General features: G+C 42.2%; 1 protein-coding gene across 8 annotated transcripts in view; it reads left to right on the top strand.

Moving 5' to 3' along the window:
• LOC143280032 (uncharacterized) overlaps nt 1-18,384 on the top strand; it is a 24,944-nt gene extending 6,560 nt beyond the window's left edge. For 5 of the 8 annotated variants that reach the window (XM_076584495.1, XM_076584496.1, XM_076584498.1 and 2 more), the window contains 8 exons: nt 1,060-1,342; nt 6,140-6,344; nt 7,373-7,591; nt 8,082-8,300; nt 9,824-9,931; nt 12,136-12,197; nt 15,924-16,248; nt 17,200-18,384. In XM_076584495.1, the coding sequence (XP_076440610.1) occupies nt 1,094-1,342; nt 6,140-6,344; nt 7,373-7,591; nt 8,082-8,300; nt 9,824-9,931; nt 12,136-12,197; nt 15,924-16,248; nt 17,200-17,453 (1,641 nt within the window). In that variant the 5' untranslated portion in view covers nt 1,060-1,093 and the 3' untranslated portion in view covers nt 17,454-18,384. The remainder of the gene's footprint in view (nt 1-1,059; nt 1,343-6,139; nt 6,345-7,372; nt 7,592-8,081; nt 8,301-9,823; nt 9,932-12,135; nt 12,198-15,923; nt 16,249-17,199) is intronic. The other 3 variants (XM_076584500.1, XM_076584501.1, XM_076584502.1) reach the window with 3 other exon arrangements.
• Nucleotides 18,385-19,209: the final 825 nt, after the last annotated feature.

Here is a 19,209-nt window from a genome sequence, read left to right as displayed (position 1 = left end):
ACCCATCTGTATTCATCACCCAATGACCCCCATCTGTATTCTCCAACCAATGGCCCCCATCTGTATTCTCCACCCAATGACATGACACCCATCTGTATTCTCCACCCAATGACCCCCATCTGTATTCTCCACCCAACGACCCCTATCTGTATTCTCCACCCAATGACCCCCATCTGTATTCTCCACCCAACGACCCCTATCTGTATTCTCCACCCAATGACCCCCATCTGTATTCTCCACCCAATGACCCCCATCTGTATTCTCCACCCACTGACCTCCATATATATTCTCCACCCAATGACACCCATCTGTATTCTCTACCAATGACCCCCATCTGCATTCTCCACCCAATGACCCCCATCTGTATTCTCCACCCAGTGACCCCCATTTGTATTATCTACCCAATAATCCCCATCTGTATTCTCCACCCAATGACCCCCATCTGTATTCTCCACCCAATCACATGACCCCCATCTGTATTCTCCACCCAATGACCCCCATCTGTATTCTCTACCCAATGACCCCCATTTGTTCTAAGTAGAACTTTTCCATCTGTACATGCTTGTTGTGATTTGATCGCAGAGCGTGCTCTTAGAGTTGATTTGTGCATCTGTGATGATTTTTGATGTGGTACTGTAAGGCCTGGTTCCTTGGTGCATGTTTTGTCTAGGGTGAATGTGATAAGTTTTTATCTTGCTGTGATTTGGGCCAATGTGATGTGAGGCTGTGATACTGCCTGTGATGATTTACCTATTTTCATGTCACGTAGTTTGAAGTATGTAAATTTTAGCCAGTGTGATGTGAGAATATGTCTATTTGTCTATTTATTTTATTTTATTTTTTGTTCATATTTTTTAATCACGTAGTTTTGAATCTGTACATTTTATTGTAAAGCGCGGTGAGCCCCACTTGTGGTGCGGTGCAGCCGGTATTTCACACAGAGACATGTGCTGCGAAACAGTAATGCGATACGATACGATACTCACAATACAATGCAACACAGTACAATACAACTCCTCCCAGGTGCAAAGATAAATGTTCGTCTCCCACATATTTCAGACGCAGACTTCACCCGAGACGTCGACCAGCTCTCATGGCCAGCAAGCGGCGAGATGAGGGGCAGCAGCAGATGCCCAAGGAGGCAGCAGCGGTGGAGCACGAGTGGAGCGATCCCTGTTCCTTCACGGACGTGGTTCGGGACCTGAAGAAGCCCGTGATAGTGAAGCTAGAGGACGGCTACAGGGGACGCACAGAGATCGAGGCCTTCTCACTGGGAGACCTCATGGCCCTGGAGGGCAAGATCGTGGCCAAGGGGCGGACTTTGGTGCTGGCTCACTTCATGGTCAGTGTGTGGGTGGTTGTGTAGGTGTGGGTGGGTGGGTGGAAGGGGAGGGAGGAGTTAAGGTGTGGAAGGTGGTGGGGGTGTGTGTGTATCGGGTGGGGTGGGGTGAGGAGTTGGAAGGTGGTGTGTACGTGCGTGCGTGCGTGTGCGTGTGTGTGTGTGTGTGTGTGTGTGTGTGTGTGCGCGCTCCTGTGCGTATGTACGTGTGTGGCAGTATGCCTGGCAGATGTGCGCACATGAAATATGTCGCAATTGAAGCGTTCCACAACACAACAGTCAACGCATCCAAAATGTTTCCCGTGAAAGCAACCACTCATGGTATTTGCGGAAAACACACACACACACACACACACACACACACACACACACACGCACACACACACACACGCACGCACGCACGCACACGCGCGCACACACACACACACACACTCAACTCCACACATACGCACTCACTCATTTGCACACTCACACACTCATTTGAACACACAGACACAGGCACACAGAAACACTGACACACACAGACAGACAGAGAGAGAGAGAGAGAGGGAGGGAGGGAGTTTCACACAGTAATTAAGTTCCCCAACAAAACAGAATACAACGCATCCCTTCCAAACTGTCGCCCGTGAAAACAACCACTCATGTCACGATATTTCCGAGAGAAAAAAAAAACCCACACTTTTCCTCAGCCCACTGACCCAAGATTGTCAACTGTTAGTGGGGTGTGAGATGTATCAAACTGTATGAAAGATCATGACTGTCTGTCCCTGAGACTGCCCCCTCTCTGTTCTTTGGAATGGGAAACTTTTCCGACCATCGTCTCGGCTGTCTTACTTATCCATATAAACTGTACACCACATTTGTTGGAGGGAAAAAAGAAAGAAAGAAAAGAAAAAAGGCCAGCAGACGCCTGAACCTTCGCAAAAATCCAACCAGCTGATCAGGCCTTGAGAGCCTGCCTGTTCTTGGTATTGTAGACCTTTAGAGATGTCCGGGTTTAGATGCTTTCCGCATGTAAAGAAACCCCGCGGCAACACAAATTCAGCATCATATGAACTTAGTGACACGCGGAAACAGAAGTGAAACAAGAATGAAGACAGTAATGATATGAAGAGGTTATCTCCGCCACTTGCCGTGAACATCCGTTGGTGCGGCAAGCGTGTAAGATAACAGTATAGTAGTAATTGCAGCAGCAGCAGCAGCAGCAGCAACAGTAGTAACAGTAGTAGTAGTAATATAGTAGTAGTAGCCTAGCAGTAATAACAATTGCATTGTATTGGACTGCATGGTACTACCTTTTGTCACAACAGATTTCTCAATGTGAAATTCAGACTGCTGTCGAGAGAGCGTCGCAACAGTGCGGCGCCCAATACTGCCGAGATGATAATGATAATGATGATGATGATGATTTTGACGATAACGATGAGGATGGTAACAACAACAACAACAACGATAATGATAATATTAATGATAATAATAATAACAAAGGTTCTTATGCATAATCTTGTCCAGAGACAACTCAAAGCACTTTCACCACTCCAGTCCACTCCACTTGACTTGCACTCCACACAGAACTCTGAATGAGAGGGATGAAAGACAACATGGAAAAAACAAACAAACAAACAAACAAAAACATGAACAGAAAACTAAAGAAAAGACTATGGACCGCAGAGAAGAAGGGGACAGGTGTTCTGGACAGAGGTATCTATGTGTGACTGGCGGATCCACACCACAAGACAGCACCTCCACAAGCGTCTGTCTGACTGCCGAGCCGGCCATCTTGAATACAAACGTCTACAACATCGTGAATAAAAGATACTACAACAACAACAAACCTACAGAAATATGATATCACGTGTGTGTTTTTTTATATTATTATTATCTAGTTCTTTTTAAAGAACTTGTTTGAACGGAATGGTGTGGGATTGGAGTCTTCCATGACACCGCCAGGCATTGTGTGATAATAATGATAATGATAGTAATGATAATGATAACAATAATGTAGCGCGTACCGAGTGGTTATTCAAAGGTACGGCACAAAAGACTTAACTAAATATGATGATTGAATGTATTAAAGGATAGAAAAGAAGAATTCCCACGCACAGGCCAGGAACATATAGAGGCCAGTCACAAATGGGTTTTTCTATTGTTTTATTTACAATAGTCATAAGAACATAAAAAGAGAAAACTAAGAACAGAAGACTGAGAAGAAGTAATAATGAGAAGACTAAGAAGAAGACAGTGCCTGGAATGACACAAACAAATGACATCAGCACAACATTTCGACACAAGTGAATAGTAAAGCACATGTATACATATTACATGGAAAGACTATCACTCGGGTTTGGGATACGCAACAACATAATGCATATGTGTGAAGACCAAACGCTGACACCAAATGACATTTCTAATACATTTAAATAGCGCAGTTAAAGTGATTGAAGCGATGCTGACTTAGTGAAGGTACACTGACAGTACAGATTAGGTAAAGCTTATACTGTGTCAAAGTGACTCAAATGAATCAGTTTATCATGTTGCACTATACTGGAGTAAGCTGTATAGGAGAGAGCATGACAACTAAATTACAATGAACAGACTGATACATATCAGGTGGTTTTAACCAATAACTGATATTAATCAAACACTATCTTGTAATCACCTCAACAGAATACTACACACCTCTTAGAGTACTGAGCACACTGTAGCAGTACAACTGATATCAGCATGTAAGACAATACCTGAATAATAAACAAAATGGAGAATCAGTGGCTTAGATATAATACTGGCAAACTGATAGACCAGATAGTAAGTGAAGAACCATCATGGCTTAACCATTAAGTGGTGAATGAACTTTACGCACTCCCTAGAACATTCTGGAACAAACTATTAGGGTCCAGAGACGTCACTGACTGTGACGTTATGAAGAGTCAAATGGAACACTGCTCCAGGCATATGACGACATGGTAATTATTTAGATCAATCATAGCCGAGTTGTGACTAACATGTCAAAGCAATAACTGAACAGAGAATTAACTAAACAAAGCAATAACTGAACAAACTCATATGAACACAAGTACTGTGTCTAATAATACAATTTACAAATCAACACAATCTACACACTAGTACTTACAGCGATACGTAGCGATACGTAGCGAGGTGTCAGCCGTTGTGGGGACACACACGACACAACACACTGCTCGCGACACAGCAAGAGAAAGAGAGAGCAGGCTCTGGTCAGATGACTGACCAGGTATGAAATGACCACTCATCACTCACTGTGCCAATTTATGCAAGTTCAGCGGACCGCAAAGGCAGTCACGTGTGCTGCGAGCAGATCGTCACTAATCAGCCCAAATCCAATGAGAACTGTGCTTGTTTCAAGGTGTTCAGTGACAGATTTCTAAATGATACCTGAACCGATTTACGTCGGATAAGTTGCAAAAGAAAGAGCTCAACACCTACTTTATAATGAGTATAAAATGAAGTGTTGATTATTTAAGATGAATTTATAATCTTAATTTAAGTAACCTGAGCAGGGTCAGTTTTAACAAGCTCGTCGCTGAAAATTACAAACTGCGTTAAATCAGTTTAACGTAGGCAAACACAAATGGAATAGACTTAAAGATGGAATTGCGATGATTCTGCCCGTATATAATACTTGTAGTTTACTGATCTGACAAAAGAGCTGACAAAAGAGTTAAATCAGTTTAACGTAGGCAAACACAAATGGAATAGACTTAAAGATGGAATTGCGATGATTCTGCCCGTATATAATACTTGTAGTTTACTGATCTGACAAAAGAGCTGACAAAAGAGCTATTAATTAAATACTTTGGAGCAGAAACACATATTCCAGCTCAGCCAATAGCGTACTGCGACGCGACACTGGTCGAGCTGTGAGCAGGTGGTCTGGCCAGAACAAAATGATGTAAGCGGAGTGACATCACACAATTCTGGGCGCTGGTAAGGATGGAAAACGTCGCCTGCTGTAGCTTGTGTGTGAGCAGTTTTGGAGCAAGCATAGCGCGCTTGGTCACAATAATAATAATAATAATAACAATGGTATTTATATAGCGCTGAATCTTGTGCAGAGACAAATCAAAGCGCTTTCGCACCAGTCATTCACACGCATGCATAACTGTAGAAACTAAAGACAAGGAAGGGCACATAAAACAACCAGGTAATCATAATAAATACACATTGATAATAATCACTTTACACGACACTGTCAGATATTATTTTGATTCTTCTCTTCCTAAAGACCCCCCCCCCACCCACACACACACACACACATCCCACACACACCCCCTCCCAACACATACACAATGTTTGTACTGACGGTTCGTCATCACTTCCGTTCCGTTCCATAGGCGCTTGCATATTGTACATATTTTCATACTTTGCTCATGTATGGTAGCACACTAAGACCAGCAAGAAAACAAGCCTTAGATGTTTATTTAAAAAATTATTCAGTTTTGTATTTTTCTGTATATCCATTAATTATACATGTGTGTGTGTGTGTGTGTGTGTGTGCAGTGTGTGTGTGTGTGTGTGTGTGTGTGTGTGTGTGTGTGTGCGCGCGCGCGGGGGTGAATGAAACGAAACTGAATGACACAGTAAACGAAAGATGAGCGTTGAAAGAAAGCTCTTAGTTCTATCCAGGTATGCATATTCTGTAAATGACTCCGTGTTTGTAAAGCACTAATAACTTGGTCTCTTACTGAGGATAGCTGCCATACAAGTATCCATATCAGTGAGTGAATGAATCAATCAATCAACCACCTGCCTGTCCACACACAGACGGAGACGGAAGCGGACAGGAGGACGGACGAGGACGCCACGTACCGGTCCCTAATGACCTTGCCCTTTGAGCGCCTGCCTCGGGTGCCCGTCCGCGTGTGCCTAGACCCTGAAGGAATGTTGTACCAGAACTTCCTCACCGCTCATTTCCCCAACTGCAACTGGAAGGGGAAACAACAACAGCAGCAGCTGCTGGAAACCTTGGGTGAGTGAGGAATATTGCGAACGCGGGTCCCCCATGGGCATAATACATAGTTATGCACACTACTCTTATGAGGACAGACACAGACGCAAAAGATTGTCATGCAGATAATTCTGACTGGTCAGGTTTTCTTTGTGGATAAATATAATTGGCTGAGTGTTTTTTTTGTTTTTGTTTTTTTGTTTTGTTTTTTTACTCATGTATTTGATTGGAAAAGGTTTCGTTGCGTTAGATATTTGACTACCCATGCTTTCATTGCAGAGATTTTACTGGACACGTTATCTTTGTAGGTACACTTGATTGGTCAAGTGTTATTATCAAATGTATTTGACTGGCTTAACTTTGGTTGTAGACACACTTGTCTGGCCAGATTTCCTTTGCAAATACTTTTGTTTGGCTTAGTGTCTATTGCAAATACAATTGATCACTTAAGTTTCTATTGGAATTATTTTATTTTATTTTATTTAGTTTTTATATATATATATTTTTCCTCAAGGCCTGACAAAGCGCGTTGGGTTACGCTGCTGGTCAGGCATCTGCTTGGCAGATGTGGTGTAGCGTACATGGATTTATCCGAACGCAGTGATGCCTCCTTGAGCTACTGAAACTAACACTGAAACTGGAATTACTTTTGACTGGCCAAGTTTTCCATTCAAAATTACAAATGCAATTGATGGTTAAAGTTCCTGTTGGAATTACATTTGACTGGCCCGTTTTTTCTTTGAAAATCTTTCTGATTGGCCAGGTTTTAATGGCAGATACTTTTGACCATCCATTTCCAGATTGCAGCAACTTAAATTATGACTGAGAAAATTCATAACCAGGGCAGATACATTTGGTCAGCCAAGTTTTTGTTGCATATATATTTGATTTGAATAAAGTTTCGTGCATTCAATCAGCGACATGTATTTTTGAACCCAGTAGTAATTTTGATCAGCCATGCTTTCGGTTGCAAATGCACTTTGTCTGTTACGGTATCACGGGAAACTCACACATGATCCCTTAACTTTGTGCCTGAACGCTGTTAACAGATGACGACGACTATGACACCATCTATGAGATCACCCCCGTCCTCAGCAAAACCGCTTTGACACCAACTCCAGCTCCGGTATCTCAGACGAAAACACCTCGACGTGTTCCTCCTAAACCCCCCACGCAGAAATCGTCGTCCCTCGACGACCAGACTTCCCGCCGGACCCCTCCCCCTCTCCCCGCCAGGACGGTGTCCGAGGGGGGCGCCAGAAAAGATGGTGGCTATGAGATTTTGGTGATGACTGCCACAGCTGCTGCTCCTGCTGCTGCTTGTGCTACTTGTACCACTACTACACCTACAATTGCTACTGCTACTACTTTTGTTGCTGGTGCTATTGTTAATACCTCAACTCTTACTGCTGCTGCTACTGCTGATGTTATCACGATTAGCACTGCAACTTTTGATGATACTTCTTCTACTACTACTGCTCCTGCTGCTACTACTACGACTTCAACCATTAATGCTGCTGCGTTTGTTTTGTTGTTGTTGCTGCTACTTTACTGCTACTACTAAGATAACAAATGAGAATAATTTTATTATCACATAAACAGAATTGTAACTAGTGCTGCAAAACAAAAGTAGACAATCAGCCAGAACGCGCGCGCGCACACACACATACACGTGCAAATGCACTTGTTTTGTCCGTTACGGTATCACGGGAAACTCACACATGATCCCTTAACTTTGTGCCTGAACGCTGTTAACAGATGACGACGACTATGAGAAAATCAATGAAATCACCCTCGTCCTCAGCAAGACAGCTTTGACAGCAACTCCAGCTCCAGTGTCTCAGACGAAAACACCTCCATGTGTTCCTCCTAAACCCCCCACGCAGAAATCGTCGTCCCTCGACGACCAGACTTCCCGCCGGACCCCTCCCCCTCTCCCCGCCAGGACGGTGTCCGAGGAGGGCGCCAGAAAAGATGGTGGTTATGAGATTTTGATGATGCCTACTACTGCTGCTGCTGCTCCTGCTGCTGCTGCTTGTGCTACTTGTACCACTACTACACCTACAGCTGCTACTGCTACTACTGCTGTTGCTGGTGCTATTGTTAATACCTCAACTGTTACTGCTGCTGCTACTGCTGATGTTAATACGATTAGCACTGCAAGGCTTTTGATGATACTTCTTCTACTTCTACTGATCCTGCTGCTACTACTACGACTTCAACCATTAATGCTGCTGCGTTTGTTTTGTTGTTGTTGCTGCTACTTCTACCGCTACTGCTAAGATAACAAATGAGAATAACTTTATTATCACATAAAGAGAATTATAACTGGTGCGGCGAAACAAAATTAGACAATTAGCCAACGCGCGCGCGCGCACACACACACACACACACACACACACACACACACACACACACACTTGCAAATGCACTTGTTTTGTCCGTTACGGTGTCACGGGAAACTCACACTTGATTCTTAACTTTGTGTCTAAACGCTGTTAACAGATGACGACGACTATGCCAACATCAATGAAATCACCCCCATCCTCAGCAAGACAGATTTGACACATATTACATATTGGATTCACATACTTCAATTACCAGAAACTTCCCTCATCAACAAATAATATATATAAGTCCACGTACCAATAAGAAAATACATCTTCCCCATGGTTGATATTTGTCAGAAAGATACTCGAAATTATAGGCCTTGATCACATTTGGAAAAACCAATTCACATTCATACATAGACTGAAATACATGGAACATAAAAAATTAGAAAATGAATATATCAAAAGAGAAAAAACGATTAAAGCCAAAATTTTACAATACGATTGTAGCAGAGTACAAAACTGAAACCTATCTTTTAAATATATCAGATACAAAACACAGACAAGGTTTAACAAAACTCAGAATAGGCGTGCATGACCTAAGACTTGAGAAGGGTAGATATTTGAATATTCCACAAGAAGACAGATTGTGCAGCAAGTGTAACATACTGGAAGACGAAATCCATCTTACTGATCATTGTATTAAATATAAAACCTGAAGGAAACAATTTTTAAAAGATATTCAAAATTCGAATAACACAGGAAATATTCCCAGTAAGGTGATGCTAACAGATGATGAATGTATACAAACAAGATTAGGAAAATTTGTTTATGAATGTTGTTGCAATTTATTGCATTAATTGATGAATTAATTGTGTATTTTTCATTCATTCATTCATTTATTTACCATTGCACTTGTGTCTTATAAACCTTAAGGTTTCATGACAATAAAATATAATCTATTCTATTCTATTCACACACACACACACACACACACACACACACACACACACACACACACTATCTCTCAGTCTCTGTCCCTTTCTCGCTTATTTAGCGTTTGCATATATTGTGCGCATTGACGGGACTTTAGACTTTCTTGTTTCCCTGTCAAGTCCATTGTCTTTGCACAATAAAGTACTGTTACACCAACCCCAAGTTTACTCGCAGGTATAAGAGCACCAGTGGACGGGCAGCAACTTACTCCACCACCACGTCTTCCCCCGAGGTTGAACAAGTCTCCCCCTCCAACCAGTAGAGCCCGCGTAGTGGCTGCAGGTTGGTTAATACGTGGTTGAAAGAAAGTTAAAGGGGCTCGCAGCCTTTTGCAGCAATAGGGACAGTGAACACATCCATACCCACTGTGTCCGGGGTGAGGCCCATTCTTCTTCTGCCGTCTCAACCTTCCGGATAAGAAGTCGGGTTCCCGTTCACGCTTGGGTAGAGTGAGGAAGATCGGAGTCTAGTGCCTTTCTCCCAAGGGCACAAACACCATGCCGTTACAGGGCCTGGAGCCAATTGCATTGCTCGGACGGAAGAGCCTAGTATGGTCGTAACCCGCAACTAACTGTGTGTAGTGTGGAACTGACCAATGGCGTAGTTCGGTCAACGTAGGCATTTAGTCACGTGTAACTGTCAAAAAGTTAGAACCAAGCAATGCAACTGGCTCCTGGAACCCTGTTCACTGTTGATCATCGGATCAGAAACCTGGCGGCTAACCGATCCTTCCTTGGTGTCTCCTGGTTATAGTTCGTTCCACGTAGAGTGATGGCCTAGAGGTAATGCGTCCGCATAGGAAGCGAGAGAATCTGAGCTCGCTGGTTCGAATCACGGCCCAGTCGCCAATATTTTCTCCCCCTCCACTAGACCTTGATTGGTGGTCTGGACGCTAGTCATTCGGATGAGACGATAAAACGAGGTCCCGTGTGCAGCATGCACTTAGCGCACGTAAAAGAACCCACGGCAACCAAAGGGTTGTCTCTGTCAAAATTCTGTAGAAACACCCACTTCGATAGGAAAAACAAATAAAACTGCAGGCAGGGAGAAAAAAAAAGGGTGGCGCTCTCAGTGTAGCGACGCGCTCTCCCTGGGGAGAGCAGCCCGAATCTTACACAGAGAAATCTGTTGTGACAACAACAACAACAACAACAACAACAAAAAAAAAAAAAAGAGAGAGAAATACAAATACCAATGTCAATCACTTTCTTTCCATTAATTTACCTGCATAGTTGAATCCACCCCCTCCCAACACCCCACTGTCGTCCCTCTCATGGGGTTTGCCATTGCGCTCTTTCGGGTTATGCTGATTGATTAATTGATTGATTAATTGGTATTGATATACAGCGCCTATCCTCGGTCAAAGACCAAACTCAAAGCGCTTCATTGACACGGAGTCATTTACACAACAGGCTCCAGACCAGGGTAGAGCCGACTGACAGCTGCCTTTAGGCGGCCATCAGTTGTTTGTGTCATTCAGTCAGGAATCTGACACACATTTACACGCACACACACACACACTGCGAAATTGTGCCAAGGACACCTCTTTTGTTCCCGTGGGTTCTTTTACATACCCAAAGTGCATTCTATACACGGTACACAGGGGAACTGATTTTATCGTCTCATCCAAATGACTAGCATCCAGACCATCAATTAAGGTCTGGTGGAGGAGAAAAGTGGCCAGTGTGGGGTTCCATCCCGTACGCGTTGACTCTCGCTTCCTGTGCGGACTCGGTGACCAGTGCACACAATGGTATTTCACACCTTCAGAACAATGTTAGTGCCTGAAATTTTCGCCCCCCCCTTCCCCTCCCGCAAAAAACAACAACAACAAACAATTCTGTATGAAAATACTCATCGTTGCAATAGCTTTCTTTGTATTTGTGTTTTTCGTTTTTGCCTTTTCAGTTGGGCTATCATCTCTTTCTGTAATTTATTATGTTCTCTGCCCTGTCGATCTGTTCGGTTCTTTTGTGTGTGTGTGTGTGTGTGTGTGTGTGTGTGTGTGTGTGTGCGCGTGTCCATCCTTTCAAAGCCTTGATAATTGGACTTATTTTTTCTCTTTTTTTGTGCTGGGTTGTAAAGAAATGCCTCTGGACTGTGTGATGCAATTGTAACTGGGCGATTCTTGGCCAAATGATTGTTTGTTTCTTTGTGCTTGGACGCGGTTGTTTTGGACTGTAGTTGTATTATTTTTATGATTCTGTAAACAAAACTTTTTTTTGAGCCCTGATATGGTCCTGTGTGATCGCCTGGGATGATATGAGTAAAAAAAACACCAAAAAAACAAACAAAAAAAAAACCCACCTTGGGATAGAGGGCTGCTTTTTGATCAGTCCGGTAATCACCGTTTGTTTCTTTATTTGTTTAGCTTTTTATCTGTCATTTTGACAGATGTATTTCTTTATACATTTATTTATTTGTTGATTGATTGATTGGTTACTATACTGTACATACATCTATCCCATCTGTTCTGTTGACCACAGGCGAACCAGAGATACTGTTTCCGTCGGAACGTGCAGAGCAAAAGGCAGAGGAAAGCGACGAGGTATTCTCTCCCTTGATACTGCAACAGTCTTGCATGACAGAATAGCAGTGACACATTGCCCGCAGAAGAAGATTGTCAGGAAGGCCATTGGTATTATCATATAAATAGCTGATAGTCATCAGGGGCCCATTCAAACTTTTTATGTTCACGAATATATTTCACTGGCACGTGTACCTGACTTCGCCCGTTGGTGATCAATGACACTGTTCGGCTCGGGTCGACCATGACCACAGAGTAATGTATTTTGCGGCTGGTCGAAGTTCTCAAGGCTTCTGTCATCACTGTCTGAGACGATGATTTCAGAATGTAGATATACAACGGCGCACATGGTCGTCGAGTGACAGATCAAAGCCACGTACTGTAACGTGCAGTCTTCAAGCCGGGAAACCGGTTCAAACCTGGTTTCAGTGCAGAAGAACACGTGAGCTTAATGGGAATTCGATTCGTACAGCATTTTGATGAGTAAGTGAGCAAAAGCATGCCCAATGCAGACATCATTTGACCATTCGGCATTGAAAAAACCGATGTAGTGTTGATTGGAAGTATGAAAAACTTTGATGTACGTTATTTACGTGATGAAAAGTTTTGTTGGAATCCAAGAATTTTTAAGGTTCTTGGCATTTTGTTTTGTACTGACATTGAAAGAATGGTGGATATAATTTTTGAAGGAAAAATACAATTTGTTTCGCAGATTACTGCTCAAATGGAATAAACATCAGTTGACACCACTTGGCAAAATAACAGTTTTAAAGACTTTGATAATTTTATTGTAAAAATTTACATACTTGATTTTGAATCTGCCAGATCCACCAACAAATGTTATCAAGGATCTGCAAAATATATTGTATACTACTTTTTGTGTATATATATGTAGCCGTGTACCAAGTGGTTCTGATAGGGTACGGACGGTACAAAAGAACTAAACTAAATGATGATTGAATGTATTAAAGGATAGACGAGAATTCCCGTGCACAGGCCAGGAACATATAGAGGCCAGTCACAAATGGGGTTTTCTATTGTTTTATGTACAATAGTAATAAGAACATAAGAAAAAAAAACTAAAGGAGAAAAACAGAAAATATAAAAAGAGAAGACTAAGAAGAAGACAAGAAAGAGAAGACAGTGCCTGGAATGACATAAACAAATGTCATTAGCACAACATGTCGGCACAAGTGAATAATAAAGCACATGTATACATATTACATGGAAAGACAACCACTTGATAATGCATACGTGTGAAGACCAAACACTGACATCAAATGATATTTCTAATACATTTAAATAGTGCAGTTGAAGTGATTGAAGCTATGCTGATTTAGTTAAAGTACATTGACAGTGTAGATTAGGTAAAGCTTATACTGTGTCAAAGTGACTCAAATGAATCAGTTTATCATGTAGCACTATGCTGGAGTAAGCCGTATAGGAGAGAGCATGATAACTAAATTACAATTAACAGACTGATACATATCAGGTGGTTTTAACCAATAACTGATATTAATCAAACACTATCTTGTAATCACCACAACAGAATACTACACACATCTTAGAGTACTGAGCACAATGTAGCAGTACAACTGATATCAGCATGTAAAATAATACATGAATTATAAACAAGATAATAGAATCAGTGGCTTTGATATTATACTGGCAAACTGATAGACCAGATAGTAAGTGAAGAACCATCATGGCTTAACCATTAAGTGGTGAATGAACTTTATGCACTCACTAGAACATTCTGGAACAAACTACCTGTGTCCCGGGACGTCATTGACTGTGACGTTAAGAAGACTCAAATGGAACACTGCTCCAAGCATATGACGACATGACAATTATTTAGATCAATCATAGCCGAGCTGTGACTAACATGTCAAAGCAATAACTGAACAAAGCAATAACTGAACATACTCATATGGACACAAGTACTGTGTCGAACAATACAATTTACAAATCACCACATTCTACACACTAGTCTAGTGTGAGAACACACACACCACACACTCACACTGTCCACGACACAGCAAGAGAGAGAGAGAGAGAGAGAGAGAGAGAGCAGCTCTGATCAGATGACTGACCAGGTATGAAATGACCACTCATCACTCACTGTGCCAATTTATGCAGGTTAAGTGGACTACAAAGACAGTCACGTGTGCTGCAAAGCAGATCGGCACTAATCATGCCAAATCCAACAACAACTGTGTTTCTGACAAGGTGTTCAGTGACAGATTTCTAAATGATCCCTGAACCGATTTACGTCGGATAAGTTGCAAAAGAAAGAGCTTAACACCTACTTTATAATGAATGAAGTGTTGATCATTTAAGATAAATTTATAATCTTACTTTAAGTCACCTAAACAGGGTCAATTTTAACGAGCTCGTCGCTGAAATTTACAAACTGCGTTAAATCAGTTTAACGCAGGCAAACATAAATGGAACAAACTTAAAGATGGAATTGCGACGATTCTGCCGGTATATAATACTTGTAGTTTACTGATCCGACAAAAGATATATTAATTAAATACGATGGAACAGAAACACAGATTCCAGCTCAGCCAATGACGTACCGTGACACTGGTCGAACAGCGAGTGTGTGGCGAGAAGGAGAGAATGACGTAAGTGGCTTTTGCGTTCAAAACTGCGGGGAAGGCGTCACACAATCTGTGCGCCAGTTAACCAGCTGGGAAAAGCGTCGTCTGATGTAGCTCATGTGTGAGCAGTTTTGGAGCAAGCATATCGCGCTTGGTCACATCTCCCCCCATCTTTTGAAATCAGTCGTCTGCGATGGTTAATTAAAAGTAACTCTTGTGAGCAGACTTAGCTGGGCATCAAACAAGAATTATTGATCAGGTAAAGGGAGATAATTTAGCTGATAACTGAAAGCTAAGCAAATGTGAAATGACTGCAACATTCTTAGGAACAACACCCTACTTCTATATTCAAAGTGGCATCCGCCAGGTTAAGTCATGGGGTTTGAACTTAGTCCAGTGCATCCTAACTTAACTTTGAACAGTTTGATATAGAGAAGGGGTCCCAATTAGGCAAATACACTATGAAAGATTACAGCAGAAATCAAATATACCATACGATTACAAATATAAGTCTGCACATTGAACGCAGCTTAGCAGTAAATGATACACAGACTTAGATTACAAATGTATATATGTCAGCACAATAAACGCAACTTAGCAGTGAACGATACATAGACTTAGTGTAGTCTTACAAACTGCCTGGGACTTTTATTCAAAATGGGCTCTTCATTTGAAATTTTTAATGGCGTGTCCCAGTGCGCTGTGTGTTGCTGAACATTGCATGGGTCAGTTAGTGTGCAGGTCGGGAGGGTGAAATGTCGTCTGCTACGTAGTAGCTGTAGTGTTAAGCTGTAGCAGTCGTAGCAGGCAGAAGCTGCTTAGCTGCACATATGGTTTGTTCACGGAACAACTGACATTCGGATGTCTGGTTTTGATTTTGTTCACGTCGAAAATATCAGCAATGTCCTTCTACGCTTCTTCATGAGTGTATTGCATAAAACACAACATGTGCACGCACACGAGTGTAAATATGCCTTTATAAGGTATGGATTTGTTTAAAGATGTCATCTCCTGCACACGTGTGCATGTATAGCCTACACGTCACCACATGAAACAGGTCTATTCCATTTAAAACAAAAATAAATGAATAAATACATAAATAATCTCTTTAACAATTATTCTTTACTATTTCATATTCCAGGAGTACCTAGACCTTGTGGATAGCAACGACTATTACATGGAAGTCGTCGAACATAAAACGCCGGCACCTGACCAGAAAGACCGGAAACAGATAGCGGGGAACACGTGCAGTTCTGCAAGGCCTGAGCAGAAGGGCCTGAAAATGGAGCACAAAGAAGAGCAAAAAGTGTACTGGAAACCCAAACAGCAGCAGAAAGACGAACCGAAAGTGACGGCTCCACAAAACGTCGCTCCTGTCAAACCGACAGCGCAGGTTCAGCCGCTGCCGCCAACGAGACCTCCAATGCTCCCCCGATCTGTCACTTCTCCCAGAGCCGAAGAGTCAGGTATCAGAATGAGGACGCGCGTGTCTGTCTCTCTGTCTGTCTGTGTCGGTTGGTTTTTGCATGCGGGTTTGTCATATCACTTTTTCAAAAAACGTTCAGCAACGTTTCAGCAAACTGAGTATCAGCTGGACCCAAAAGTACTCTCCTGCTCTTTCTTCTTTTTAACATTTTTTTTTTTAATCTCACATGGCAATGAACGTAAAATGTCTTCTTACTCTCATTCATTCATTCATTCATCAGCCCATCTTCCTCACTGAACTTCACTGTCAGTTCTTCGCAGATTTAAAACTTTACAATCATCTACAGTCAAGACGTTTGTGTATTGTATTGTATTGTATTGTATTGTATTGTATTGTCTTGTGTTGCGTTGTACTGCCATCCGCATTCAAGATGTTTGTGTATTGTACTGCATTGTATTGTATTACTCTTTGTCACAACATATTTCTCTGAGAAACTCGGACTGGTCACCACAGGGATAGTGCTTCGCTACATTGCAGCACCACACACTTTTCTCTGTCTGCAAGTGCATTTGCTTTCCAATCAAAGTGGATTTTTCAACAGAATTTTGCTGCCAGGAACAACTCTTTTGTTGTTGTGGGTTCTTTTACGTGCGCTAAGTGCATGCTGCACAAGTGACCTCGGTCTTTCAGTTCATCGGATATCAAACTCTGAAACTGATACAGCAAACACACACACACACACACACACTGAATTGTATCATAAACACACACGTCATGATGTAATTGTATCGTACTCAGAGCATGTATCATATCGTTTCTTAGTCTTACCGTATTCTTTTATTGAACTGTGTCGCGTTGTTTCGTATCGAATCTTATCCTATCCTATGATATCGTATCGCAACGTATAGCACCTTATCCTATCGTATCATATTGCATCACACTACATTCCACGCCATTCCATACTATTTGCCCTGTGTTTCATACGACCCAGTAACAGATGGCGTCTATGAGAAACCCCTGTCATGTGACTTGCCTCTGGACAAGATGTCCTGCAAACAGCTGTGCGCCCGCCTGGAGGTTTGCGGCATGAGAAATCTGGCCACGACGTGCGCGAACGAGCTTATAGATGGCTCTTTCCTGTGCGCCCTCTCCAGTGAACAGCTCCGGAAGCCGCCGTTTTGCCTGACTGATTTCGAAATCAACCCCAAGCTGAACAGGGTGAAGAGTGGTTGGATTCCCAAATGATGTGTGGGGAACAGGACAGTCCACGTCAGCCTTCTGCTCGAGCTTTGTGAGGAAAAATAACCCCTTCGACATGTTCTGTTTGTTCTTGTTCTTGTTCTTCTTGTTCTTGCTTTCGTTTATGTTTTCATTGTTGTTGTTCTTCTTCTTCTTTTTCTTCTTCTCCTCCTTCATCATCATTGATATCATCATCATTTTCTTCTTCTTCTTCTTCTTCTTCTTCATCTTCTGCTGCTGCTTCCACTTTTTCTTCTCCTTCTTCTTCTTGTTCCTCTTGTTCTTGCTCTTGCTCTTGTCCTGCTTCTTGTTCTTGTTCCTCTTTTTGTTCCTGTTGTTGTTGTCGTTCTTCTTCTTCTACTTATTCTTCTCCTTCTTCAGGATGGATTGAAACATAAACAGATTGAAGTAGAATTTGACCAGGCTGAGCAAACATTCATGGAAATGGAAGCCAACCAGGGGCAGTATTCAAGAGACCATCGTGCCTGCGGGTAAATGTGTCTCTGTGGGTAGTCTGCCTGAGGCAAAGCAAACTGCCCGAGGGTAAGCAATAGCCGGTATTTAGGAACCAGTTGCATTGCTTGGTTCTAACTTTTTGACAGTTACACGTGACTAAATGCCTACGTTGACTGAACTATGCCATTGGTCAGTTCCATACTACACACAGTTCGTAGCGGGTTGCGACTATACTAGGCTCTTCAGTCCGAGCAATGCAGCTGGCTCCAGGAACACAAGTACCTGCCCGCCGGTCTACAAACCCGGTATCTGCCAAGGGTGAATGCCCACGAAGCAAAGGTGAATATGGCGAATCCTTCTGTTGCGTTGGTTTTGGTAAGGGTAGACAGGCGTTTAGCAGAGACCGTGTCTTGAATACGGCCCCTGGTAGTTTGATTTTATTCTTTGTTCGCTTGGCAGTTTGTTTGTTTTTTTTTTTTTTTTTATTTTATAAAATGACGTATTGAGACCGGCAGACGTCATTATATTCCCTATGACCAACGTATGTAGCTGTGAAGTGAGTGCACTTGCAGACGATAAATGACAGAATGCCCGAAATTTGCAGATCGTCGAAATTCGTTCTTTCCAGAGAAATACTTTAATTTGAACTCCGTTATTTCATTTTATTTTTGCAATTAGCTGAAAAGCAGGGCCCAAAGGAAAATTTGTCAGAATGTGAAAGTGGCCCCCAAATTCGACAAGCTGCTGACTCTCAACGCTTTGCCATTGAAGCTTTTTCTTCTTTTTTTTCTTTTTTTTTTTAATGTCACACTGTGGTGCGGTGCGAAGTTAAGAGCATGCACAGAAAGGAATCCCCGGGATATCTAATTACAGATGATGGGTTAGCTGTCCTGAATACGAAGATAACTGAACCTTCACGTTAAACTGTACCCGCGGGTCCCTATCATGTCAAAGGTAACTTACCTGAAGGCAAAATGAATTTTTTCTTGAATACAGCCCCAGTGGTTGAGATCATAAGCCTATGAATGATGTCTGCCAGTGTGTATTGGTTGAGATGGTTGGGGTTTGGTTGGGTTGAGTTGCTTTGTGCTGTCTTGCGTTGATTTGAAATTGTGTTGCATTGCACTGTATTGTACAGCGTTGGTTTTTGTTGTTTTTATTTCCAGTACATTGTATTGATGTATCATAGTGGATTCTGTGATGAACGATGCTCGTTAATGTGTTTTGGAAATGTATGTCAAATTTTCCAGTGGTCTGTACTGGGACAAGACCAAACTGGATTCAGAAGTGATTTTGCACATATAAT

The sequence above is a fragment of the Babylonia areolata genome, chromosome 3 (genome assembly GCF_041734735.1).
Source record: "Babylonia areolata isolate BAREFJ2019XMU chromosome 3, ASM4173473v1, whole genome shotgun sequence".
NCBI classification, from domain to species: Eukaryota; Metazoa; Mollusca; class Gastropoda; order Neogastropoda; family Buccinidae; genus Babylonia; species Babylonia areolata.
The sequence above is the reverse complement of the archived record's forward strand: the minus strand, read 5'-3'. Positions and strand labels throughout refer to the sequence as shown.